We start from the raw sequence: 27,629 nt of genomic DNA, 5'->3' as shown, positions 1-27,629 counted from the left end.
TATAACACTGGGGTACAGTACTGGTGGGTACAGGTCTGTCGCTGTATAACACTGGGGTACAGTACTGGTGGGTACAGGTCTGTCACTGAATAACACTGGGGTACAGCACTGGTGGGTACAGGTCTGTCACTAACACTGGGGTACAGTACTGGTGGGTACAGGTCTGTCACTAACACTGGGGTACAGTACTGGTGGGTACAGGTCTGTCACTGTATAACACTAGGGTACAGTACTGGTGGGTACAGGTCTGTCACTGTATAACACTCGGGTACAGTACTGGTGGGTACAGGTCTGTCACTAACACTGGGGTACAGTACTGGTGGGTACAGGTCTGTCACTAACACTGGGGTACAGTACTGGTGGGTACAGGTCTGTCACTGTATAACACTGGGGTACAGTACTGGTGGGTACAGGTCTGTCACTGTATAACACTGGGGTACAGTACTGGTGGGTACAGGTCTGTCACTGTATAACACTGGGGTACAGTACTGGTGGGTACAGGTCTGTCACTGTATAACACAGGGGTACAGCACTGGTGGGTACAGGTCTGTCGCTGTATAACACTGGGGTACAGTACTGGTGGGTACAGGTCTGTCACTGTATAACACTGGGGTACAGTACTGGTGGGTACAGGTCTGTCACTGTATAACACTGGGGTACAGTACTGGTGGGTACAGGTCTGTCACTAACACTGGGGTACAGTACTGGTGGGTACAGGTCTGTCACTGTATAACACTGGGGTACAGTACTGGTGGGTACAGGTCTGTCACTGTATAACACTGGGGTACAGGTCTGTCGCTGTATAACACTGGGGTACAGTACTGGTGGGTACAGGTCTGTCACTGTATAACACTGGGGTACAGTACTGGTGGGTACAGGTCTGTCACTGTATAACACTGGGGTACAGTACTGGTGGGTACAGGTCTGTCACTAACACTGGGGTACAGTACTGGTGGGTACAGGTCTGTCACTGTATAACACTGGGGTACAGTACTGGTGGGTACAGGTCTGTCACTAACACTGGGGTACAGTACTGGTGGGTACAGGTCTGTCACTAGTGCTGGGAGCAGTTTGAGGGGACAGATTCACACACTGGTACGGTGAACTGGTTACGGGTAATTTAACACTTAGTAAGCCCAGTACAGCTCTGTTATGTTACATCGACCACCGTACTGGTGCGGGTATGAAGCGGCTACAAGACACAACACAAGGGAAGGAAGAGGCCAGGTCACCGGGGCTGACGATGGACGCGACGACATCTTAAACACTTACCATCCTTAATCACAGAGGCAAGCCTGACCTCGTAGAGGGAGTTTCCATCTTCTCCCCCCGTTTTAAACAAACGGGTGTTGTACGCGCTGATACCCTGCGGGGTTGGGGGGGGAAACACAACAAAACATTCAATAAAAACTTTATATTTGTGATTTAGAATCGACCCCACCTTCGCCTTCAAGAGGGAATTGGGTAAATACTTGAAGGAGAAAAAATTGCTGGGCTATGAGGACCGACTGGATTGCTCTTCGAAAGAGCCAGCGCAGACCCGGTGGGCCGAATGGCCTCCTCCTGTGCTGTCCTGTTCTATGATTCTACTCCCTCGCCACCCCCCCAGATAGAGAGGGAAAGCAGAGTGACGGGCCTAGCTCTGGACAACGCGACCCAGTAACGTTCCTCCGGGAAGCTAAACAAACCCAAAGGCTGCGTCTCCTCCAACTGCAGACCATTTACTGGTAGCTCTCAGCACCAGGACCCGTTTACTGCCAGGTACCGGTGTAAAGATAAGATTATTAAAGAGGATAAGCTAGTTGGCAGGATATAGAATTATCTAATATTGAGCTAAAGCACTGTTCCTGGGGAGCTTTTGATCTCGTCTTGCTGAGGCTATTGGAAGCAGTCAAGACGACACGCTTGCGAGCCCTGAAGGAGTCCCCAGTACGTGAGTATAATTGGTGCCGATACCTCATACACACTTCATGCAAGGGGTTGCGGTTTATTATCTCATTGATGCCATTTAAGAAAGAGTATTAACCAGACGTTTTCTGTGTTTCCCCGTCCTTGAACTTGGAGGTAAAGTTTAAATATACTGTATGACAATATCCGATTGAAAACCCAACCCATTTAATGTTGAGTACCAGTTACTGACGGTAATTAAGTGACCTTTACGGTGTAGAATGGGACCAGCGTACGATTCTGAAGATGAAGGAAATGCATCTTCGAAAAAGCTCGAAGCAAGATTTCCCAAAATATATTTAAATCCTATGATTTTCCTCTTCCCTCCCACAAACACTGAAAAGGCTCGCTCCCGCCAATTACACAGAAACATAGAGATAGGAGCAGGAGTAGGCCATTCGGCCCCTCGAGCCTGCTCCGCCATTCAATGAGATCATGGCTGATCATCCAAATTCAGTACCCTGTCCCTGCCTTCTCCCCATATCCCTTGATCCCTTTAGCCTTAAGAAATATATCTAACTCCTTCTTGAATATATTTAATGAATTGGCCTCTACTGCCTTTTGTGGTAGAGAATTCCACAGGTTCACCACTCTCTGGGTGAAGAAATTCCTCCTCATCTCAGTCCTAAATGGCTTACCCCTTATCCTTAGACTGTGACCCCTGGTTCTTATATTAATGATCTGGATGAGGAAATTGGATGTAATATCTCCAAATTTGCAGACGACACAAAGCTGGGTGGGAGGGTATGCTGTGAGGAGGATGTCGTGAAACTCCAGTACGATTTGGACAGGTTGGGTGATTGGGCAGAAACATGGCAAATGCACTATAATGTGGATAAATGTGAGGTTATCCACTTTGGTGGCAAAAACAGGAAGGCAGATTATTATTTGAATGGCAATAGATTGGGAGAAGGGGAAGTGCAACAAGACCTGGGTGTCCTTGTGCACCAGTCGCTGAAGGTAAGCATGCAGGTGCAACAGGCGGTTAAGGCGGCAAATGGTATGTTGGCCTTCGTAGCAAGAGGGTTCAAGTACAGGAACAAGGATGTCTTGCTGCAGTTGTACAGGGCCTTGGTGAGACCACACCTTGACTATTGTGTGCAGTTTTGGTCGCCTTATCTGAGGAAGGATGTTCTTGCCATGGAAGGAGTGCAGTGAAGATTCACCAGGCTGATACCTGGGATGGCAGGAATGACGTATGAGGAGAGATTGGGTCGATTGGGCTTCTACTCACTGGAGTTTAGAAGATTGAGAGGGGATCTCATCGAAACCTATAAAATTCTGTCAGGCCTGGACAGACTAGATGCAGGAAGGATGTTTCTGATGGCTGGGGAGTCCAGAACCAGGGGTCATAGTCTAAGGATAAGGGGTAAGCCATTTAGGACTGAAAAGAGGAGGAATTTCTTCACCCAGAGAGTGGTGAACCTGTGGAATTCTCTGCCACAGAAGGCAGTAGAGGCCAATTCATTAAATATATTCAAGAAAGAGTTGGATATATTTCTTAAGGCTAAAGGGATCAAGGGGTTTGGGTAGAAAGCAGGGACAGGGTACTGAATTTGGATGATCAGCCATGATCTCATTGAATGGCGGAGCAGGCTCGAAGGGCCGAATGGCCTACTCCTGCTCCTATCTTCTATGTTTCTATGTTTCTGGACTCCCCCGCCATCAGGAACATCCTTCCTGCATCTAATCTGTCTAGTCGTGTTAGAATTTTATGTTTCAATGAGATCCCCTCTCATTCTTCTAAACTCTAGCGAATACAAGCCCAACTGACCCAATCTCTCCTCATACGTCATTCCTGCCATCCCAGGTATCAGTCTGGTGAATCTTCGCTGCACTCTCTCCATGGCAAGAACACCCTTCCTCAGATAAGGTGACCAAAACTGCACACAATACTCAAGGTGTGGTCTCACCAAGGCCCTGTACAACTGCAGCAAGACATCCTTGCTCCTGTACTCGAATCCTCTCGCTATGAAAGCCAACATACCATTTGCCTTCTTAACCGCCTGCTGCACCTGCATGCTTACCTTCAGCGACTGGTGCACAAGGACACCCAGGTCTCGTTACACTTCCCCTTTTCCCAATCTATTGCCGTTCAGATAATAATCTGCCTTCCTGTTTTTGCCACCAAAGTGGATAACCTCGCATTTATCCACATTATACAGGTAGACTATCCTTTATCCGAAAACCTCGGGACCAGCCGTGTTTCGGTTTTCGGAAAATTTCGGATTTCGGAAGTTATTTTATAAGACTGGGAAATTTGTCGGGGGTGGGGGTCGTCGGGGTCGGCGTCGGGGGGGTCGGGGTCGGGTCGTCGGCGGGGGTCGGGGTCGTGCGCACGACTTACGCTGACCCTCTGCTCAGCGTAAGTCGTGCGTCACTCTGGTCATGTCGTGCGCACGACTTACGCTGAACGAAAAAACCTTCGGTTTTTAGAGGGTTTCGGTTTTCGGAAGTTCGGATAAAAGGTAGTCTACCTGTACTGCATCTGCCATATCACCCAACCTGTCCAAATCATACTGGAGTTTCCCTGCATCCTCCTCACAGCACACACGCCCACCCAGCTTTGTGTCGTCTGCAAACTTGGAGATATTACATCTAGTTCCCTCGTCTAGATCATTAATATATATTGTGAATAACTGGGGTCCTAGCACCGATCCCTGTGGTATCCCACTAGTTACTGCCTGCCACTCGGAAAAAGACTGATTTATTCCAACTCTTTGCTTCCTGTCTGCCAACCAGTTCTCTATCCAAGTCAGTACCTTACCCCCAATCCCATGTGCCTTAACTTTACACGCTAATCTCTTATGTGGGACCTTATCGAAAGCCTTCTGAAAGTCCAAAAACACCACATCCACTGGTTCTCCCTTATCTATTCCACCAGTTACAGCCTCAAAAAATGAATTCCTGCAGCAATTCCCAAGCAGAGAGATTCACCTACCTTGGAATCCAGGAACTTCTGTGCCAATTCTGCATCTTTCAAATCACAGTTACCAGAAAAGTAGGTGGTGATGCCCTGAGGGAGGAAGGATATTTGAGCATTGGAGAATTTACTTCTACATTACAAGCTTGAGACAGCACCCATCATGGAGAACAATCACCCTCATCGCTTATTGGGGTACCTGCCAATCAACAATAACTTGCATTTATATAGCGCCTTTAACGTAGTAAAATGTCCCAAGGTGCTTCACAGGAGCGATTATCAGATAAAACACTGACCCCGAGCCACATAAGGAGATATTGGAACAGGCGACCAAAAGCTTGGTCAAAGGCATCGGTTTTAAGGAGCGTCTTAAAGGAGGAGAGAGAGGCGGAGAGGTTTAGGGAGGGAATTCCAGAGCTCGGGGCCCAGGCAGCTGAAGGCACGGCCACCAATGGTGGAGCGATGGAAATTGGGGGATGCTCAAGAGGCCAGAATTGGAGGAGCGCAGAGATCTCGGAGGGTTGTAGGGGCTGGAGGAGGTTACAGAGATAGGCAGGGTTGTAGGTCTGGAGGAGATTACAGAGATAGGGAGGGTTGCAGGGGCTGGAGGAGGTTACAGAGATAGGGAGGGTTGTAGGTCTGGAGGAGGTTACAGAGATAGGGAGGGCTGTAGGGGCTGGAGGAGGTTACAGAGATAGGGAGGGCTGTAGGGGCTGGAGGAGGTTACAGAGATAGGGAGGGTTGTCGGGGCTGGAGGAGGTTACAGAGATAGGGAGGGCTGTAGGGGCTAGAAGAGGTTACAGAGATAGGGAGGGTTGTAGGGGCTGGAGGAGATTACAGAGATAGGGAGGGTTGTAGGTCTGGAGGAGATTACAGAGATAGGGATGGTTGTAGGGGCTGGAGGAGGTTACAGAGATTGGTAGGGTTGTAGGGCTGGAGGAGGTTACAGAGATAGGGAGGGTTGAAGGGCTGGAGGAGGTTACAGAGGCAGGGAGGGTTAACATAGAAACATTGAAGATAGGAGCAGGAGTAGGCCATTCGGCCCTTCGAGCCTGCTCCGCCATTCAACGAGATCATGGCTGATCATCCAAACCCTAGCACCCGGTCCCTATACTGACAGCCATCCCACCCAAGCCCTATCCCCGTAACCCCGTAACCCCACGTATTTAATCCCCCCTAACACTAAGGGCCAATTTTTATCATGGCCAATCAACCTAACCCGCACATCTTTGGACTGTGGGAGGAAACCGGAGCACCCGGGGGAAACCCACGCAAACACGGGGAGAATGTGCAAACTCCACACAGACAGTCACCCGAGGCCGGATTTGAACCCGGGTCCCTGGCGCTGTGAGGCAACAGTGCTAACCACTATGCCACCGTGCTGCCCTTGAAGGGCTGGAGGAGGTTACAGAGATAGGGAGGGTTGTAGGGGCTGGAGGAGGTTACAGAGATAGGGAGGGTTGAAGGGCTGGAGGAGGTTACAGAGATAGGGAGGGTTGTAGGGGCTGGAGGAGGTTACAGAGATAGGGAGGGTTGTAGGGGCTGGAGGAGGTTACAGAGATAGGGAGGGTTGTAGGGGCTGGAGGAGGTTACAGAGATAGGGAGGGTTGAAGGGCTGGAGGAGGTTACAGAGATAGGGAGGGTTGTAGGGGCTGGAGGAGGTTACAGAGATAGGGAGGGTTGAAGGGCTGGAGGAGGTTACAGAGATAGGGAGGGGGCGAGGAGGCCATGGAGGGATTTGAACACCAGGATGAGAATTTTAAAAATCGAGGCGTTGCCGGACCGGGAGCCAGTGTAGGTCAGCGAGCTCGGGGGGTGATGGATGAACGGGACTGGGTGTGAGTTAGGACACGGGGCAGTGAGCACAGGGGGTGATGGGTGAATGGGACTGGGTGTGAGTTAGGACACGGGGCAGTGAGCACAGGGGGTGATGGGTGAACGGGACTGGGTGCGAGTTAGGACACGGGGCAGTGAGCACAGGGGGTGATGGGTGAAGGGACTGGGTGCGAGTTAGGACACGGGGCAGTGAGCACAGGGGGTGATGGGTGAACGGGACTGGGTGTGAGTTCGGACACGGGGCAGTGAGCACAGGGGGTGATGGGTGAACGGGACTGGGTGCGAGTTAGGACACGGGGCAGTGAGCACAGGGGGTGATGGATGAACGGGACTGGGTGTGTGTTAGGACACGGGGCAGTGAGCACAGGGGGTGATGGGTGAACGGGACTGGGTGTGAGTTAGGACACGGGGCAGTGAGCACAGGGGGTGATGGGTGAACGGGACTGGGTGTGAGTTAGGACACGGGGCAGTGAGCACAGGGGGTGATGGGTGAACGGGACTGGGTGTGAGTTAGGACACGGGGCAGTGAGCACAGGGGGTGATGGGTGAACGGGACTGGGTGTGAGTTAGGACACGGGGCAGTGAGCACAGGGGGTGATGGGTGAACGGGACTGGGTGTGAGTTAGGACACGGGGCAGTGAGCACAGGGGGTGATGGGTGAACGGGACTGGGTGTGAGTTAGGACACGGGGCAGAGGCAGTGTTTGGGATGAGGTCAAGTTTACGGAGGGTGGAAGGTGGCTTATGATTGCTCTCAGCATGCAGTTTTGAATCTAAATATTGAACCTATGATCACAGCCCTCTCTTCTCAGCTGGTTACTGTGTCCAGAACACCATGCGCCTGATGCAGTAAGTGAGGACACAGAGTACAACAGACAGCGAGAGACATCAACTCCCGTCAAACTATATCCAATATTGCAGATTACAGAATTTGGGACTTTCCAGGACTGAGAGAGAGAGAGATCTGGTAAATGTAATATTACATCGAATGTACAGCACAGAAACAGGCCATTCGGCCCAAATGCTCCGTGCTGGTGTTTATGCTCCACACGAACCTCCTCCCACCCCTCTTCATCTCACCGCATCCTTCCACAGGAAACTTTGGTTTATCCGGAGGTTAACTGTCCGGAATGCTCGAGCCATCGGAAAAAATCAGGAGCCGTTTCGTTAGGTTTTTTTTTCTTTTCGTTGCTTTTTTTTCCACAAGTCAGGCTCTGCAAGGTCTCGCTGAAGCTCTTGCTAAGCTACAGAGACGCTTGCAAGATACGGCCGACTGTTTAGAAGCTGTTGAAGCAACAGGGTTTGTTGCCAGATACGGAGCTCAAAATCTCCGTATGTTTCAACATTAGCGCTGGTTTGTCCGGCAGTTTTGATGGGACGGCAACAGCTCGGTCCCATCGGTGCCGGATAGCACAAAGTTTCCTGTATTCCTTTCTCCCTCGTGTGTTTATCCAGCTTCCCCTTAAATCCATCTCTGCTATTCACCTCAACCACTCCCTGTGGTAGCGAGTTCCACATTCTCCCCACTCTCTGGGTAAAGAAGTTTCTCCTGAATTCCCGATTGGATTTTAGTGACGATCTTATATTGACGGCCCCTAGTTCTGGTCTCCCCCACAAGTGGAAACATCTTCTCTACGTCCACCCTATCGAACCCTGTTCATAATCTTAAAGACTTACGGTACGGTACGCAATGGGTGTAATTGAATAACTGTGTTGTTAGCAAAAAAAAAAACAATTATAATATTCTTTTAATTTACAGCTCACTGGAAGATCCTTGGCACTTTGGTCAGTGCAGTTCCCCAGGATCCACATCTATGTCGCACTGTGGTGTGTTCATTAGTTTTATACACACTTTCAAATCCTCACTTGGGAAAATGAGGGACACCAGGGCAGATTCGGGGTTTGAGCATTATTTGACCAACAGACCAATCAGTTCGCTTAAAAGCGACACTCCATTGGGACACTCAATTTTGTTTCAAACGTCGAGATTTATGGGGTTTTTTAATTCACTCTCGGGATGTGGGTGTTGCTGGCAAAGCCAGCATTTATTGCCCATCCCTAATTGCCCTTGGTGGAGAGTCGCCTTTTATACGAGGCCATTTCACAGGGCAATTAAGGGTCAATCACATTGCTGTGGGTCTGGAGTCACATATCGGCCAGACTGGGTAAGGACGGCAGGTTTCCTTCCCCCAAACACATTAGTGAACCAGAAGGGTTTTTACCACAATCTGGGTAGTTCCATGGTCACCATTACTGATACTAGCTTTTTATTCCGGATTTATTTCATTAACTGAATTTAAATTCCCCAGCTGCCATGGTGGGCTTTGAACGCACGTCTCCGGATCATTAGTCCAGGCCTTAAGGGGAAGCTGGATAAGCACAGGAGGGAGACAGGAATAGAAGGATCTGCTGATGGGGTGAGATGAAGAGGGTGGGAGGAGGCTCGAGTGGAGCAGAAACACCGGCACGGAGCTGTGGGGCCCAATGGCCTGTGTCTGTGCCGTACGCTCTAGGAATGGTCATTGAGCCAGCCCTGAGCTCTTGAGGTTCAGTCCAGGCAATGGATCACATACACAGCTGAACTAATCCTGGTGAGAACTCTTCCAGGTAAGACAGGGCGAGCAAACCTCTTCAGAGCAGAGCCCGTGACGCTAGCGCGGTGGGCTTTGCGGCCTCCTGCCTCCGCGGGTTTGAGCGGGACGGTGTTTTTAAAAAAAAAAAAATCAATCGGGAATTCAGGAGAAACTTCAGTACTGGCACTGGGGAGCGTTGGTCTGGATTATGGGGCTCAAATTTCTGGAATGGGGTCATAGAGTCATAACGGCGAATAGCAGAGATGCATTTAAGGGGAAGCTGGATAAACACATGAGGGAGAAAGGAATCGAAGGTTATGCTGATAGCATTAGATGAAGTAGGGTGGGAGGAGGCTCGTGTGGAGCAGAAACACTGGTGCAGTGGGGAAAGAGTTAAAATGACATCGCTGGCAGTTGCACTGAATGGTGTAAGAATGACAGGGGCAAACATGAAAGGCCACATCCATAAAGAGGCGGTCAAGATAGCAGGCCTTTGAAGACTAAAAGAGCAATTAAGTGGAGACAGGGTGTCTGGAATTTCAACCGCCCGTTAAGAACTTTATTACCTAGGTCGCATTCCAAGGTAACTTTTAATCAGCATTCCTGCAGTTTGAGTGAATGACTGAGGAGGCAGCTTATACATGTTTACCTTAGGACGTGTAACCAATCCATGAATGCAGAGAAACTCCAGTACGATTTGGACAGGTTGGGTGATTGGGCAGATGCATGGCAGATGCAGTATAATGTGGATAAATGCGAGGTTATCCACTTTGGTGGCAAAAACAGGAAGGCAGATTATTATCTGAACGGCAATAGATTGGGAGAAGGGGAAGTGCAACGAGACCTGGGTGTCCTTGTGCACCAGTCGCTGAAGGTAAGCATGCAGGTGCAGCAGGCGGTTAAGAAGGCAAATGGTATGTTGGCCTTTGTAGCGAGAGGATTCGAGTACAGGAGCAAGGATGTCTTGTTGCAGTTGTACAGGGCCTTGGTGAGACCACACCTTGAGTATTGTGTGCAGTTTTGGTCACCTTATCTGAGGAAGGATGTTCTTGCCATGGAGGGAGTGCAGCGAAGATTCACCAGACTGATACTTGGGATGGCAGGAATGACGTATGAGGAGAGATTGGGTCGATTAGGCTTATATTCGCTAGAGTTTAGAAGAATGAGAGGGGATCTCATTGAAACTTATAAAATTCTAACAGGACGAGACAGACTAGATGCAGGAAGGATGTTCCCGATGGCGGGGAGTCCAGAACCAGGGGTCACAGTCTAAGGATAAGGGGTGAACCATTTAGGACAGAGATGAGGAGGAATTTCTTCACCCAGAGTGGTGAACCTGTGGAATTCTCTACCACAGAAGGCAGTGGAGGCCAATTCATTAAATATATTCAAGAAGGAGTTGGATATATTTCTTAAGGCTAAAGGGATCAAGGGATATGGGGAGAAAGCAGGGACAAGGTACTGAATTTGGATGATCAGCCATGATCTCATTGAATGGCGGAGCAGGCTCGAGGGGCCGAATGGCCTACTTCTGCTCCTATCTTCTATGTTTCTATGTGAAGTTGCATGCGGGTCGAGATCCAATCAGGTTGCAGGAATGAATTGTGCATGAGGCTGCCATGTGTATTTTAATGTATAAAAATGTAGTGTTTGCTGTCACAATTGGGAGAAGTCTGGCTAAAGACAGAGCAGACTGCCTCCCCACCGGTGTAATAAAGACAACTTGACTATCGATCTGAAAACCTTGTGTCGAGTGTTGGTTTAAAATGCTCCACAACACCGGCATGAACCAAATGGGCCGAATGGCTCGTTTCTGTGCCGTCTATTCTATGCAAGAACTTTTAGCAGCCTCTTTCCCCCAGCCAAAGAAAGACTCCAGTATTTATCCCCCTCCCACACCATCACAACAGATGTGCTAAACCACTGGAGGGTTTACGCCCCACAGCCCATCGGAAAACCCCTTTACCTTCGCTCCAAGTCCCAGTTGCTTCTGTCCGTCGTCCAGCGAGAACATGAGCTGACCGCACACCTTCCACAGGCACTCCATCTCTTCCGGGTTCTGCTTAAAGGCTTTGCTCTGCCAAACCAGGGCTTTCAACTTCTCCTGTGTTACAGCAAGGGGGGGGGGAAAAGAACAGTGGGAGAGGCAGGAAAGCATTGGACGAAAGCCTGGCCCATCACACGAGGCCAGGCGCACAGATGACAAAGCTTAAAAATCAGCAGATTAGAACATAAGAATTAGGAGCAGGAGGAGGCCATACGGCCCCTCGAGCCTGCTCCGCCATTCAATGAGATCATGGCTGATCATCGACCTCAACTCCACTGTCCCCATCCTATCTCCATATCCCTCGATTCCCCTAGAGTCCAAAAATCCATCTATTTCTATCTTGAATGTACTCAACGACTGAGCATCCACGGCCCTCTGGGGTTGAGAATTCCAAAGGTAGCAATGCTGGAATTGGCCACAGCTTGCCTGAGCTAGGAATGGGGAGGGAAGGAGGGGGAACCACTAGCCCAAGATTCCTGCCCATGACCACTGTCCAGTGGCCTCTGCAGAAAAGTGCGTGCGGGCACCATAAGAAACAGGAGCGGGAGGAGGTCAATTGGCCCCTCCAGCCTGCTCCGCCATTCAATAAGATCATGGCTGATCCAATCCTGGCCTTAACTCCACTTTCCCGCTCTCTCCCCATACCCCTCGACTCCCCTGTAGTTCAAATGTCTGTCAATCTCCGCCTTGAATATATTCAATGACCCAGCCTCCACAGCTCTCCGGGGCAGAGAATTCCAAAGATTCACGACCCTCAGAGAGAAGAAATTCCTCCTCATCTCCGTCTTAAAAGGGCGACCCTTTATTCTGAAACTGTGCCCCCGAGTTCTAGATACCCCCACGAGGGGAAACATCCTCTCTGCATCTACCCTGTCAATCCCCCTCAGAATCTTATATGTTTCAATAAGATCACCTCTCATTCTTCTAAACTCCAATGAGTATAGGCCCAACCTGCTCAACCTTTCCTCATAAGTCAACCCCCTCATCCCAGGAATCAACCTCGTGAACCTTCTCTGAACTGCCTCCAATGCAAGTATATCCTTCCTTAAATATGGAGACCAAAACTGTACGCAGTCCTCCAGGTGTGGTCTCACTAACGCCCTGTACAGTTGTAGCAGGACTTCCCTACTTTTATACTCCATCCCCTTTGCAATAAAGGCCAACATTCCATTTGCCTTCCTAATTACTTGCTGTACCTGCATGCTAACTTTTTGTGTTTCATGTACAAGGACCCCCAGATCCCTCTGTACCTCGGCATTCTGTAGTCTCTCTCCATTTAAATAATAATTTGCTTTTTCATTCTTCCTTCCAAAGTGGATAACCTCACATTTCCCACATTGTGCTCCATCTGCCAGATTCTTGCCCACTCACTTAACCTATCGATATCCCTTTGCAGATTCTGTGTCCTCCTCACAACTTGTTAACCCACCTATCTTCGTATCATCAGCAAACTTGGCTAGAGTACACTCAGTCCCTTCATCCAATTCATTAATATAGACCAGGCGAAGAGTGGGCTAGAATGCCCCCCTTTGGTCCAACAGACTGCCCCCCCCCCACCCCCCGAGGAGGCCATCGAGGCTCCCGTATTAAGAATGGTCACCTCGCCAACACACTAGAAGATGATGGTACCTGCCAACCCCTGTCTTCAAGTGAAATTAGCCGGGCAAATCTTTGCTTTAAAGTTTTAAATATTGTACCTGTGGCAAGTTAGGCACAAACTTGGTGTCTCCGAAGGACTTGTAGTTGCCCATGTTGGAATAAACTCCAGCTGCGTAAACGAGGAATGCCTGTAACAGAGCAGAAACATCACACAGTCAAATGCTCCAAGAGCTTGAGTCTCAATATAAAGCACCGGTAATTCCACGCTGGGGCAGTAGGGGACGCGGCTCTGTGATCTGGCTCAGGGTTGACAGAGTCGAGGGAGCTCTGTACAGCAAGGCCCGACAAACAGCAATGGGATGAATGCCCAGTTAGTCTGTCCGAGGGATGATTGTTGGCCAGGACACCCGGGAAAACTCCCTGCCCTTCTTCAGGTAGAGTCACGGGATCTTTTGTGACTCACCTGAAGAGACAGGGTTTCGGTTTACCCGCTCAGCCACACTGACACTTGTTGGGCAGATAACAGCGGTCGGAGCATCGGGAGAGAGGGAGAAAGGAGAGAGAGGGGGAGAGGGAGAAAGGAGAGGGGGAGGGGGAGAGGGAGAGGGAGAAAGGAGAGAGAGGGGGAGCGGGAGAGAGGGAGAGAGGAGAGAGAGGGGAGAGAGTGGGAGAGAGGGGGAGAGAGGGGGAGAGAGGGGGAGAGGGAGAAAGGAGAGAGAGAGGGAGAGGGAGAGGGAGAAAGGAGAGGGGCAGAGGGAGAGAGGGGCAGAGGGAGAGGGAGAAAGGAGAGAGAGGGGGAGAGGGAGAAAGGAGAGAGAGGGGGAGAAAGGAGAGGGGGAGGGGGAGGGAGAGGGAGAGGGAGAGGGAGAGAGGAGAGAGGCAGAGGGAGAGGGGGAGAGGGAGAAAGGAGAGAGAGGGAGAAAGGAGAGAGAGGGAGAAAGGAGGAGAGGGAGAGGGGGGAGAGGGAGAGGGAGAGAGGGAGAGAGGTGTTGTGTATGTAACCTGTTCCACCTTAAGAGAGCTTAAGCCTGTTCCACCTTAAGAGATGTACTACTTTCTCAGGCTGCTGTAGACGTAATACCGGGGGTGAACACACCGGTATATAAGCACTGTGCAGTAATCTTGTATTCAGTATAGTCCCTACCTCCAACCAGTAAAGACCTGTTTTTATTGTTACTCATTAGTCTGTTTTAATTAACTAAATAATTCACAGACTTAACACTGGCGACGAGTCAGGTTCTTACCCTGCGGCAGTTATTCCACGGCGGTTGAAGAGAGGTTTCAAACCTCACCACTCACCACCCCACTGGAAGTGACAGGCATTAGGACCCTGAAGCCTACATCAGCTTGTGAACCGGAGTAGAAGACAGGACTGGGGAAGAGAGAGGTATAGGGCGATAGCGATCGGCAGATAAGGGCCGGGCCGCTTTCAAGTGCGAGGCGCAGCCGGGCCATCGATCGCATCCGCTGATAAGGGCCGCACTCGGGGGCTGAAGGGAGACGGCGTCGGGGGACGGGTGAAGACCGCCAAGCGCGGGAAAACCGCCATTTTGTGGGCGGAGGACGACGGCAAGAGCGGGAAGCCGCCATCTTTGATAACAAGTAAAGAAAAGAAAATCTGAGAAATTGCAAATCTACAATGCCTAAACACGGGAATATTAGCACCTTTGATAGTGGCCTCGAAGATTGGGCCATATATGTTGAAAGAGTAAAAAATTATTGTAAGGCCAATAAAATTCGTGACCAAGATAAAGCTCTAACATTATTAAATTTAATGGGTGCGAAGACATACGGGCAATTGAAACACCTGTTATCACCAGATGAACCGGCGGATAAGACGTTCGATGAGATTGTTACTGTCCTGAAAGATCATCTAAACCCCACGCCGCTGATGCTAGCGGAACGATTTAAATTTTACGACAGAAGGCAGCTACAGCATGAAAGCAATGCTGAATATTTGCTGGAATTGCGTAAATTAGCGAAATATTGCCAGTTTGGAACGGGACTGACAGAGGCACTTCGAGACAAATTTGTGTGTGGTTTATTTAAACAGGATACACAAAAGCGACTGCTCGAGGAGAATGAGCTGACGCTTGAGAAGGCGGTCACTATGGCAGCAGCACACGAAGCCGCAGCGAGAGGCACGGCAGTAATGCAGCTACGGTCACCGGAGCTCAGTGCACACAAATTGGGTGCGAGTTCTGGCAAATGTTATCGTTGTGGAAAGACAACGCATGATCAGAACCAGTGTTGGTTTAAAAACCAAGAATGTAGAACTTGTGGTAGGCTTGGACATATAGCTAGAGTATGCAGGTCAGCGAAGAAGACCAGCAACAAGAAGTCACCGCAAGGGAAATACGCAAAGGTACACAAGGTGGCCGAACAGGAGTCCGATTCAGACGCAAGCAGTATTGAACTGGCTAGCTTAAGGGTACTCAACGTTGGTAAGGGTGCAGACCTCCAGACAATTTGGGTTACTCTTCAGATAGAAGGAGTCCAAGTAAAAATGGAATTGGACACTGGATCGGCATTGTCAGTCATGAATAAGAAAGATTACAGAAGGTTATTCCAACATATTCCCCTACAGGATACGGAGATTATATTGACAACCTACACGGGGCAGAGAGTGTACCCCATCGGGACAATAAAGGTTGCAGTGGCCAACAAGGGCGAAGGAAGTCAAATAATGGACTTATATGTGCTACCGGAGGGAGGTCCACCACTACTAGGCCGGGAGTGGTTTAGAAACATAAATATGGACTGGCATTCACTAAAAGCCATAAAGAGTGAGAACTCGGTGCAGATAATCAGCCCAGACTCTAGAACTGATGATGGTAAGACCAACCCATGTGCAAAAGACAAAGTTTCAGCACAGAATTCCACTGAGCAACAACAACATAGTTTAACAGAGAATTCTGAGTCTGTCAAGTCTACTGATATGCACATTTTTGAGGGACACTGGGCTCGAACTCAACTCCATTTCAAACTACAACAGCAATTAGAACAAATGATTCGCCGTTTTGAGCAAGAGATGAATGAAATAAAAAAGTTCTTTGTTACAGAGTGGGAGAATCTGGAAAGTCAACAGAAGCAACTGATGGAGAAAATGGAGCAGGAGCACACCAACCATCTGCGCGAGGAGGCCGAACGAATCAAAGCTGATTCAGGTTCTGAAGGTGCGTGCCATAATCTGGTGTCAGAAGAGTTAACGGTCAGCCAACTCCTTCATATGCTGAGGGACAAGACTCTAAAATGGGAAAAACTTGAACACGAGCTGCGATCTTCAAAGGAAAAGGGTTCGGAGCTCTCAAAAGTCATTGAGATGGCTGATGTGACGACACAGACTGAAACGACTGCAACAGAGCAGCCATTGGATGCCAAAAGTACGCTGACTCACGTCAATGTAGAACAACAGACCGCTGAAACAGCTGCTCCGGTAGAGGGATTGCATAGTCCGATCAATCAATCTCCAAAGGAAGTTGAAGTATTAAAATCACAAATGAGGTCACTAGTAAACGACTTGCTGAAAGCCCAGAAAAAGCTGGATGCAGAGGTACAAATGAAGAAGTCTCTTCAGGAAAGATGTCTGGATTTGGAACAAGAGCTGGCTAACGTCCAGCTGGGTATGGAGGAAATAGACGTCCCTCTCACTGGTCTAGCTCAGGACGACACCGAATATTACCATGACCTGGTGGACGACACCGAATATTACGATGTCCTGTCCTGCCCAGCTTGTAACTTCGACTCCCAAAGTGCAGAAATCATGGAGGAGCACCAAAAGTCTACGGAACATCGGGAAAAGCTGGCTCTACGACGGAAACAGGAGGAAGAGAAGGAGGAACTGCGCATGCAGCTGGCAGCTGTGGCAGCTGACAATGGAGCCCAGAGAGTCTCCAAGAAGCAGAAAAGGAAAAGTAAAAACAGAAGATGACCCATCTGAACCATTATCACCTCTACCAGATCACACACGTGGTCCCTCCGAACGGAGCCAAATCAGTTCGGAAGTTCAAGCTGTTAAATCCATGAAAGGACTATTGAATGAGTAACGTGAACCGACTACACCAGAGATTGAATCTGTGAACTGTTTTCCGCAGAGACTGAATCTGTGATATGTTACGTTAAACATGAAGTTATATATGTATATATGTTATTACGTTATGTTAAATGGGGGGGATGACTATAAAGCTAAGAAGGGAGGAGTGTTGTGTATGTAACCTGTTCCACCTTAAGAGAGCTTAAGCCTGTTCCACCTTAAGAGATGTACTACTTTCTCAGGCTGCTGTAGACGTAATACCGGGGGTGAACACACCGGTATATAAGCACTGTGCAGTAATCTTGTATTCAGTATAGTCCCTACCTCCAACCAGTAAAGACCTGTTTTTATTGTTACTCATTAGTCTGTGTTTTAATTAACTAAATAATTCACAGACTTAACAAGAGGGAGAGAGGGAGAAAGGAGAGAGAGGGGGAGAGGGAGAAAGGAGAGAGAGGGGGAGAAAGGAGAGGGGGAGAAAGGAGAGGGGGAGGGGGAGGGGGAGAGGGAGAAAGGAGAGAGAGGGACAGAGGGAGAAAGGGAGAGGGGGAAGAAAGGAGAGGGAGAGGGAGAGGGGGAGGGGGAGAGGGAGAGGGGGAGGGGGAGAGGGAGAGGGGGCGGGGGAGAGGGAGAGGGGGCGGGGGAGGGGGAGAGGGGGCGGGGGAGGGGGAGAGGGAGAGGGGGCGGGGGAGAGGGAGAGGGGGAGGGGGCGGGGGAGAGGGAGAGGGGGAGGGGGCGGGGGAGAGGGAGAGGGGGAGGGGGCGGGGGAGAGGGAGAGGGGGAGGGGGAGGGGGAGAGGGGGAGGGGGAGGGGGAGAGGGAGAGGGGGAGGGGGAGGGGGAGAGGGGGAGGGGGAGGGAGAGGGGGAGAGGGGCAGAGGGAGAGAGGAGAGAGAGGGGGAGAAAGGAGAGGGGGAGGGGGAGAAAGGAGAGGGGGAGGGGGAGGGGGAGAAAGGAGAGGGGGAGGGGGAGGGGGAGAGGGAGAAAGGAGAGAGAGGGGGAGAGGGGCAGAGGGAGAGGGAGAGAGAGGGAGAAAGGAGAGAGGGAGGGGGAGGGGGAGAGGGGGAGGGGGGCAGAGGGAGAGAGGAGAGAGAGGGGGAGAAAGGAGAGGGGGAGGGGGAGAGGGAGAAAGGAGAGGGGGAGGGGGAGAGGGAGAAAGGAGAGAGAGGGGCAGAGGGAGAGGGGCAGAGGGAGAGGGGCAGAGGGAGAGGGGCAGAGGGAGAAAGGAGAGAGAGAGGGAGGGAGAGAGGGAGGGAGAGAGGGAGGGAGGGAGGGAGAGAGAGAGAGAGAGGGAGAGAGAGGGAGAGAGAGGGAGAGAGAGGGGGAGAGAGGGGGAGAGAGGGGGAGAGAGGGGGAGAGAGGGGGAGAGAGGGGGAGAGAGGGGGAGAGAGGGGGAAAGGGAGAAAGGAGAGAGAGGGGGAGAGGGAGAAAGGAGAGAGAGGGGGAGAGGGAGAAAGGAGAGAGAGGGGGAGAGGGAGAAAGGAGAGAGAGGGGGAGAGGGAGAAAGGAGAGAGAGGGGGAGAGGGAGAAAGGAGAGAGAGGGGGAGAGGGAGAAAGGAGAGAGAGGGGGAGAGGGAGAAAGGAGAGAGAGGGGGAGAGGGAGAAAGGAGAGAGAGGGGGAGAGGGAGAAAGGAGAGAGAGGGGGAGAGGGAGAAAGGAGAGAGAGGGGGAGAGTGAGAAAGGAGAGAGAGAGAGAGAGACAGACAGACAGAGACAGAGAGCGAGGGAGAGGGAGACCAGAAAGAGGAGGACCCGGGAGCGAGTAACCCGGGACCGCGTGACCCTCCCAAATCCCACAGGACCCGGGAGCGAGTAACCCGGGACCGCATGACCCTCCCAAATCCCACAGGACCCGGGAGTGAGTAATCCGGGACCCTCCCAAATCCCACAGGACCCGGGAGCGAGTAACCCGGGACCGCGTGACCCTCCCAAATCCCACAGGACCCGGGGGCGCGTAACCTGGGACCGCGTGACCTTCCCAAATCCCACAGGACCCGGGAGCGAGTAACCCGGGACCGCGTGACCCTCCCAAATCCCACAGGACCCGGGAGCGAGTAACCCGGGACCGCGTGACACTCCCAAATCCCACAGGACCCAGGAGCGAGTAACCCGGGACCGCGTGACCCTCCCAAATCCAACAGGACCCGGGAACGAGTAACCCTGGACCGCGTAACCCTCCCAAATCCCACAGGACCCGGGAGCGAGTAACCCGGGACCGCGTGACCCTCCCAAATCCCACAGGACCCGGGAGCGAGTAACCCGGGACCGCGTGACCCTCCCAAATCCCACAGGACCCGGGAGCGAGTAACCCGGGACCGCGTGACCCTCCCAAATCCCACAGGACCCGGGAGCGAGTAACCCGGGACCGCGTGACCCTCCCAAATCCCACAGGACCCGGGAGCGAGTAACCCGGGACCGCGTGACCCTCCCAAATCCCACAGGACCCAGGAGCGCGTAACCCGGGACTGCGCGACCCTCCCAAATCCCACAGGATCGCAGCGAGCAGCTTTTGCCGCGGTGCCCGAAGGGTTAATTATCTCGGCGATCTCAGATCAGCTCTTGTTCTCGACCTGAAATGAAAGTAAAACCGACTGAAGAGCAGTTTCGTTGCGCAGAACAAGGTGGGGCAGTGAGGAGCCAGCCCCAGCAATGTAAGCAGGGGTGGGTCAACGAGAAGGTAGGGCTGAACTGCACGGAAAGGTTGCGTCAATAATTCTCGGGTGCCAAAACATTTCAGCGAACCCTGGTCCCCGCGGGCCAGCTGGTTTTGTTAGTTTTCATCTCACGCACTGGGTGCAGCCCCGGCTGAGCTGGCAGCGCACGCTCTCTGGAACCCGCCCCAACTCCAGGCTCAACCCTCCTGAGGCAGCACTGTATTGTCGGGAGGTCCCCTCCTTCAGACACGCCGTTAAACCAAAGGTCTTGGTGGATAAGTTGGACGTTGAAAGATACCGCGGCACTCCCAACGTCCTGCCCGGTGTTTCTCCCTCATCGAGAACAAGGTTAACTGGTCATTCTTCAGACCGTTTGTGAAATAGGAACACAGGAACAGGAGGCCATTCATCCCCCTCGAGCCTGTCACACAGGAACAGGAGGAGGCCATTCAGCCCCCTCGAGCCTGTCACACAGGAACAGGAGGAGGCCATTCATCCCCCTCGAGCCTGTCACACAGGAACAGGAGGAGGCCATTCAGCCCCCTCGAGCCTGTCACACAGGAACAGGAGGAGGCCATTCAGCCCCTCGAGCCTGTTGCACAGGAACAGGAGGAGGCCATTCAGCCCCTTGAGCCTGTTACACAGGAACAGGAGGAGGCCATTCAGCCCCTTGAGCCTGTTACACAGGAACAGGAGGAGACCATTCAGCCCCTCGAGCCTGTTACACAGGAACAGGAGGAGGCCATTCAGCCCCCTCGAGCCTGTTACACAGGAACAGGAGGAGGCCATTCAGCCCCTCGAGCCTGTTCCACCATTCAATCAGATCGCGGGCTGATCTGTACCTTGACTCCATCGACCCGCCTTGGTTCCGTATCCCTTAATACCCTGACCCAACAGAAATCGATCAATCTCAGTTTTGATATTTTCAATTGACGCCCAGCCTCAACAGCTTTTTGGGGGGGGGGGGGGGGGGGGGGAGTTCCAGATTTCCGTCACCCTTTGTGTGAAGAAGTGCTTCCTGACATCACCCCTGAACGGCCTGGCTCTAATTTGAAGGTTCTGCCCCCTTGTTCTGGACTCCCCCCACCAGAGGAAATAGTTTCTCTCGGATCGACCCGATCGAATCCTTTAAATCATCTTAAACACCTCGATTAGATCACCCCTTAATCTTCTAAACTCCAGGGAATACAAGCCCAGTCTGTGCAACCTGTCCTCGGAATTTAACCCTTTTAGCCCCGGGTATCGTTCTGGTGAATCTGCGTTGCCCCCCCTCCGAGGCCGATAGATCCTTCCGGAGGTGCGGGGCCCAGAACTGAACGCAGTGTCCAGATGGGGGTCTGACCAGAGCTTTATATATAACTTGCAGCTTGCAAAATGGCTACCAGGTTGCTCCTAACAGCACGGGCCCAAAATTGTAGCGGACCAGCTTATTCTTATTCCTATGTTCCTGACTTGCTGTGACAAAAGGTTGCTGCAATAGTGGGCTGTCGGGGTTGGCTGAGCCACCTTAAGTGCTGGGATTTGATTTATTGTTTGGCCAGCTTTCGCTCCACTCCTTCCACACAGCAGTCACTCCCGTTCAAAGTACTTCAATGTCGCCGCACTGTCGGAGGGGCAGTACTGAGGGAGTGCCGCACTGTCGGAGGGGCAGTACTGAGGGAGCGCTGCACTGTCGGAGGGGCAGTGCCGAGGGAGTGCTGCACTGTCGGAGGGGCGGTACTGAGGGAGCGCCGCACTGTCGGAGGGGCAGTACTGAGGGAGCGCCGCACTGTCGGAGGGGCAGTGCCGAGGGAGTGCTGCACTGTCGGAGGGGCGGTACTGAGGGAGCGCCGCACTGTCGGAGGGGCAGTACTGAGGGAGCGCCGCACTGTCGGAGGGGCAGTACTGAGGGAGCGCTGCACTGTCGGAGGGGCAGTACTGAGGGAGCGCTGCACTGTCGGAGGGGCTGTACTGAGGGAGCGCCGCACTGTCGGAGGGGCGGTACTGAGGGAGCGCCGCACTGTCGGAGGGGCAGTACTGAGGGAGCGCCGCACTGTCGGAGGGGCAGTACTGAGGGAGCGCTGCACTGTCGGAGGGGCGGTACTGAGGGAGCGCTGCACTGTCGGAGGGGCGGTACTGAGGGAGCGCCGCACTGTCGGAGGGGCGGTACTGAGGGAGCGCTGCACTGTCGGAGGGGCGGTACTGAGGGAGCGCCGCACTGTCGGAGGGGCGGTACTGAGGGAGCGCCGCACTGTCGGAGGGGCGGTACTGAGGGAGCGCCGCACTGTCGGAGGGGCGGTACTGAGGGAGCGCCGCACTGTCGGAGGGGCGGTACTGAGGGAGCGCCGCACTGTCGGAGGGGCGGTACTGAGGGAGCGCCGCACTGTCGGAGGGGCGGTACTGAGGGAGCGCCGCACTGTCGGAGGGGCGGTATCGAGGGAGCGCCGCACTGTCGGAGGGGCGGTACTGAGGGAGCGCCGCACGTAACAACTTGTATTTACACAGCGCCTTTAACATAGTAAAACATTCCAAGGCGCTTCACAGGAGCGTAAATCGGACAACATTTGACCCCGAGCCACATGAGGAGATATTAGGGACAGGTGACCAAAAGCTTGGTCAAAGAACATAAGAAATAGGAGCAGGAGTCGGCCCTTCGGCCCCTCGAGCCTGCGCCGCCATTCAATGAGATCATGGCTGATCTTCGACCTCATCTCCACTTTCCTGCACTATCCCCATATCCCTTGATTCGCTTAATATCCAAAAATCTATCGATCTCGGTCTTAAATATACTCAACGACTGAGCCTCCACAGCCCTCTGGGGTAGAGAATTCCAAAGATTCACCGCCCTCTGAGTGAAGAAATTTCTCCTCAACTCAGTCCTAAATGGCCGACCCCTTATTCTGAGACTGTGACCCCTGGTTCTAGACTCCCCAGCCAGGGGAAACATCCTCCCTGCATCTACCCTGTCAAGCCCTGTAAGAAGTTTGTATGTTTCAATGTGATCACCTCTCATTCTTCTAAACTCTAGAGAATATAGGCCCAGTCTACTCAATCTCTCCTCATAGGACAATCCCCCCATCCCAGGAACTAGTCTGGTGAACCTTCGTTGCACTCCCTCTATGGCAAGTATATCCTTCCTTAGGTAAGGAGACCAAAACTGTGCACAATACTCCAGGTGTGGTCTCACCAGGGCCCTGTACACTGTAACTATAATGATGTGAAGAGTCAGGAGGAAAGATCTTTTACTTCTGTAGCGCTCCCTCACAGCTCTCAACCGTCCCAAAGTGTTGCACACACAAAGAATTCCTTTGAAGTGCAGTCGCCATTGTTGCGTGGCAGCCGTTTTGTGCACACCAAGATCCCGCAAGTCGTACAGCATAAAAACAGGCCATTCGGCCCGACTGCTCCCTGCCGGTGTTTATGCTCCACTCGAGCTTCCTCCTCTCACCCTTCTTCATCTCGCCCGATCAGCATATCCTTCTATTCCTTTCTACCTCATGTGTTTATCTAGCTCCCCCTTAAAATGCATAACAACATAAGAAATAGGAGCAGGAATAGGCCACTTGGCCCCTCGAGCCTGCTCCGCCATTCAATAAGATCATGGCTGATCTTGGGCTCAAAGCCACTTCCCCACCCGCTCCCCATAACCCTTCACTCCCTTATCTTGCAAAAATCTTTCTATCTCCACCTTAAATGTATTTAATGACCCAGCCGCCACGGCTCTCCGGGGCAGAGAATTCCACAGATTTACGACCCTCTGAGAGAAGAAATTCCTCCTCGTCTCAGTTCTAAAAGGGCGACCCCTTTATTCTGAAACTATGCCCCCGAGTTCTAGATTTCCCCACGAGGGGAAACATCCTCGCTGCATCTACCTTGTCGAGCCCCCTCAGTATCTTATATGTTTCAATAAGATCACCTCATTCTTCTACGATATTCGCCTCAACCACTCCAGTCTCAGGATAAGGGGTCGGCCTTTTTGGACTGAGATGGGGAGAAATTTCTTCACTCAGAGGGCGGTGAATCTTGGAATTCTCTGCCCCAGAGGGCTGTGGAGGCTCAGTCGTTGAGTATATTCAAGGCAGAGATCGATAGATTTTTGGATATTAAGCGAATCAAGGGATATGGGGATAGTGCAGGAAAGTGGAGATGAGGTAGAAGATCAGCCATGATCTGATTGAATGGTGGCGCAGGCTCGAGGGGCCGAATGGCCGACTCCTGCTCCTATTTCTTATGTTCCCTGTGGTAGCGAGTTCCACATTCTCCCCACTCTCTGGGTAAAGAAGTTTCTCCTGAATTCCCGATTGGATTTATTAGCGACGATCTTATATTGACGGCCCCTAGTTCTGGTCTCCCCCACAAGTGGAAACATCTTCTCTACATCTACCCTATCGAACCCTTTAGTATCAAAGTAGCAATGGGATGAATGGCCGGTTAATCTATTTTCTGCGCTGGTGATTGAGGGAGGGGATCGGGAAGGGCTTCAGGAGAACGCCTCTTAAAATGTCTTTACGTAGAGGGTTGTTGGTGCATGGAATGCTTAACTACAGGGAGTAACTGAGGCGAAGGCCACTCACTGTACCTTTTAAGGGGACAATGTGGATAAATAGCAGAGGAAGCTCCAAAAGGGAATTCGTTTTGGAATGCTCGAGCAAAGACCAGCACAGACAAGATAGGCTGAATGGCCTGCTGCGGTGTTGTAAATGTCAATGGTGATATGAAATCGCGCCATAGGATCTTCAACATCCAGATAGTGTGATACAGCGCAGGAGGAGGCCATTCGGCCCATCGTGCCTGTGCCGGCTCTTTGAAGGAGCTCTCCAATTAGTCCCACTCCCCCCTGCTGTTTCCCCACAGCCCTGCACATTTTTTTCCCTTCAATGATGAACCATCAGAACAGACAAATGGGCCTCGGTTTAACGTCTCGTCCGAAGGAGGGCACAGACGATGCAGCAGTGACTATCTTATTGCAAAGGGGGATGGAGTATAAAAGTAGGGAAGTCCTGCTACAACTGTACAGGGCGTTGGTGAGACCACACCTGGAGTACTGCGTACAGTTTTGGTCTCCTTATTTAAGGAAGGATATACTTGCATTGGAGGCAGTTCAGAGAAGGTTCACGAGGTTGATTCCTGAGATGAGGGGGTTGTCTTATGGGGAAAGGTTGGGCCTATAATCATTGGAGTTTAGAAGAATGAGAGGGGATCTTATTGAAACATGTAAGATTCTGAGGGGGCTCGACAAGGTAGATGCAGAGAGGATGTTTCCCCTCGTGGGGAAATCTAGAACTCGGGGGCACAGTTTCAGAATAAGGGGCATCCATTTAAAACGGAAATGAGGAGGAATTTCTTCTCTCAGAGGGTCGTAAATCTGTGGAATTCTCTACCCCAGAGAGCTGTGGAGGCTGGGTCATTGAATACATTTAAGGTGGAGATAGACAGATATTTGAACGATAAGGGAGTCGAGGGTTATGGGGAGCGGGCAGGAAAGTGGAGTTGAGGCCAAGATCAGATCAGCCATGATCTTATTGAATGGTGGAGCAGGCTCGAGGGGCCGAATGACCTCCTCCTGCTCCTCCGTCTTATGTTCAGTGCGCTGGAAGCGTCAGTCGAGATTGCAGGCGTACGTTCCGAAACGGGAGCAGGGAAGTCCGAGGAATCAAAAGGTGACCGTCGGAGCCGAGCTTAGAAACACGGGGCAAAATAAATCACGGTGACCACACCAAGCTTTTCAAAAGCCTGTGGGTGGCTGGAAGGGAGGCGAGGAGTTCCACAGTTCTGGAGACCCGGGACAGGGGCAGAGCAGGAGAGGGCGCCTCGAGCCTCAGCTTCAAGCACCGCTCGGGTGGACCGGTGAACGATACCTGGTATTCCTCGGAGGTCAAGCCGACGGCCGTGGCCGCTTCCTGCAGCTCGCGGGGGGGCTGGGCCTTGAAGAGCTTCTGCAACAGGACGTAGATGGTAGGAGACTCTGGGGAGGTCTGCAGCAGCACCACCAGGCCACCGTACCAGGAGGCCCGGGAGATGTAGTGAGCGTACGTCTTCTCTTCATTCGAGAGGAGCTGGAAGGCCCCCTCGCAGTCCAGCAGCGAGATGCCGACGTCATTGGGCAAAACGTACTGAGAGTCCACCATCTTGTCTCGCTTTAACAGGCAGGAGTCAAATCTGTGAATGCAGAGGGAACAAAACTGATCAGGTTCAACAGAAACGTACACTTTCTTACCGACGACGCTGACTCGAGTGTTGGCCGTGGCTCAGTGGGTCATACTCTCTCCGCTTAGAGTCAGAAGGTTGTGGGTTCTAGTCCCACTCCGGAGGCTTGAGCACAAAAATCTAGGCTGACACTCCCCCGGTGCCAGTACTGAGGGGGCGCCGCACTGTCGGAGGGGCGGCGCTGAGGGGGCGCCGCACTGTCGGAGGGGCGGCGCCGCACTGTCGGAGGGGCGGCGCTGAGGGGGCGCCGCACTGTCGGAGGGGCGGCGCTGAGGGGGTGCCGCACTGTCGGAGGGGCGGCGTTGAGGGGGCGCCGCACTGTCGGAGGGGCGGCGCTGAGGGGGCGCCGCACTGTCGGAGGGGCGGCGCTGAGGGGGCGCCGCACTGTCGGAGGGGCGGCGCTGAGGGGGCGCCGCACTGTCGGAGGGGCGGCGCTGAGGGGCGGCGCTGAGGGGGCGCCGCACTGTCGGAGGGGCGGCGCTGAGGGGCGGCGCTGAGGGGGGCGCCGCACTGTCGGAGGGGCGGCGCTGAGGGGCGGCGCTGAGGGGGCGCCGCACTGTCGGAGGTGCCATGTAGGTGCCACACACATCCCTAATATGCATAGAATCATAGAAATGTACAGCACAGGAGGAGGCCATTCAGCCCGTCATGTCTGTGCCGGCCAAAAAAGAGTTCTCCGGCCTAACCCCACTGTCCAGCTCTCGGTCCGTAGCCCTGTGGGTTCCGGCACTTCAAGAGCAGATCCAAGTACTTTATAAATGTGATGAGGGTCCCTGCCTCTCCCACCCTTTCAGGCAGTGAGTTCCAGACCCCCACCACCCTCTGGGTGAACAAAGTTCTCCTCAACTTCGCTCTACCAGTTACTTTAAATCTGTGCCCCTGGTTATTGACCTCTCTGCTAAGGGGAAGTAGGTCCTTCCTATCCACTCTATCTTGGCCCCTCATAATTTTATACACCTCAATTAAATCTCCCCTCAGCCTCCTCTGTTCCAAGGAAAACAACCCCAGCCTCTCCAATCTTTCCTCATAGCTAAAATTCTCCAGTCCTGGCAACATCCTCAGAAATCTCCTCTGTACCCTCTCTAGTGCAATCACAGCTTTCCTGTAAAGTGGTGACCAGAACTGCACGCAGTACTCTAGCTGTGGTCTAACTAGTGTTTTATACAGTTCTAGCATAATCTCCCTGCTCTTATATTCTATGCCTCAGCTAATAAAGGGAAAGTATCCCGTGTGCCTTATCGACCTGTCTGTTTTTATTCGTTTATGGGATGTGGGCATCGCTGGCAAGGCCAGCATTTATTGCCCTTCCCTAATTGCCCTTCTACCTGTCCTACCTTCAGGGATCTATGGACATGCACTCCAAGGTCCCTCTGTTCCTCTACACTTCTCGGTGTCCTACCACTTATTGTGTAATCCCTTGCCTTGTTAGCCCTCCCCAAATGCATTACCTCGCACTTCTCCGGATTGAACTCCATTTGCCACTTTCCTGCCCACCTGACCAGGCCATGGATATCTTCCTGCAGTCCACAGCTTTCTTCCTCACCATGAACCACACGGCCAATTTTGGTATCATATTAAAAAGGGACATACACACCCCTAATATTAAAAAGGGAAATGCACACTCTAATATTAAAAAGGGACACATACACCTCTTATATTAAAGAGGCACGCACCCCCAATATTAAAGGGATCTGCCCCCCCCAATATTAAAGGGATCTGCCCCCCCCAATATTAAAGGGATCTGCCCCCCCCAATGTTAATGGGATCTGCACCCCCCCAATGTTAAAGGGATCTGCACCCCCCCAATGTTAAAGGGATCTGCACCCCCCCAATG

At 52.2% G+C, this 27,629-nt stretch overlaps 1 protein-coding gene across 3 annotated transcripts in view; it reads right to left on the bottom strand.

Moving 5' to 3' along the window:
* Nucleotides 1-27,629, bottom strand: part of dpp3 (dipeptidyl-peptidase 3) — a 63,057-nt gene that overhangs the window by 34,451 nt on the left and 977 nt on the right. For 2 of the 3 annotated variants that reach the window (XM_085976281.1, XM_085976282.1), the window contains exons 2-6: nucleotides 25,447-25,747; nucleotides 13,023-13,112; nucleotides 11,245-11,382; nucleotides 4,889-4,963; nucleotides 1,273-1,366 (exon numbers count right to left, since the gene is read on the bottom strand). In XM_085976281.1, the coding sequence (XP_085832407.1) occupies nucleotides 1,273-1,366; nucleotides 4,889-4,963; nucleotides 11,245-11,382; nucleotides 13,023-13,112; nucleotides 25,447-25,716 (667 nt within the window). In that variant the 5' untranslated portion in view covers nucleotides 25,717-25,747. Of the gene's footprint in view, nucleotides 1-1,272; nucleotides 1,367-4,888; nucleotides 4,964-11,244; nucleotides 11,383-13,022; nucleotides 13,113-25,446; nucleotides 25,748-27,243; nucleotides 27,390-27,629 lie in introns of those variants that run through there. The other variant, XM_085976279.1, reaches the window with a different exon arrangement.

This window comes from Somniosus microcephalus, unplaced genomic scaffold (genome assembly GCF_052327205.1).
Source record: "Somniosus microcephalus isolate GS21.2 unplaced genomic scaffold, FLI_Smic_1.0 unresolved_chr2, whole genome shotgun sequence".
NCBI lineage: Eukaryota > Metazoa > Chordata > Chondrichthyes > Squaliformes > Somniosidae > Somniosus > Somniosus microcephalus.
The sequence above is the reverse complement of the archived record's forward strand: the minus strand, read 5'-3'. Positions and strand labels throughout refer to the sequence as shown.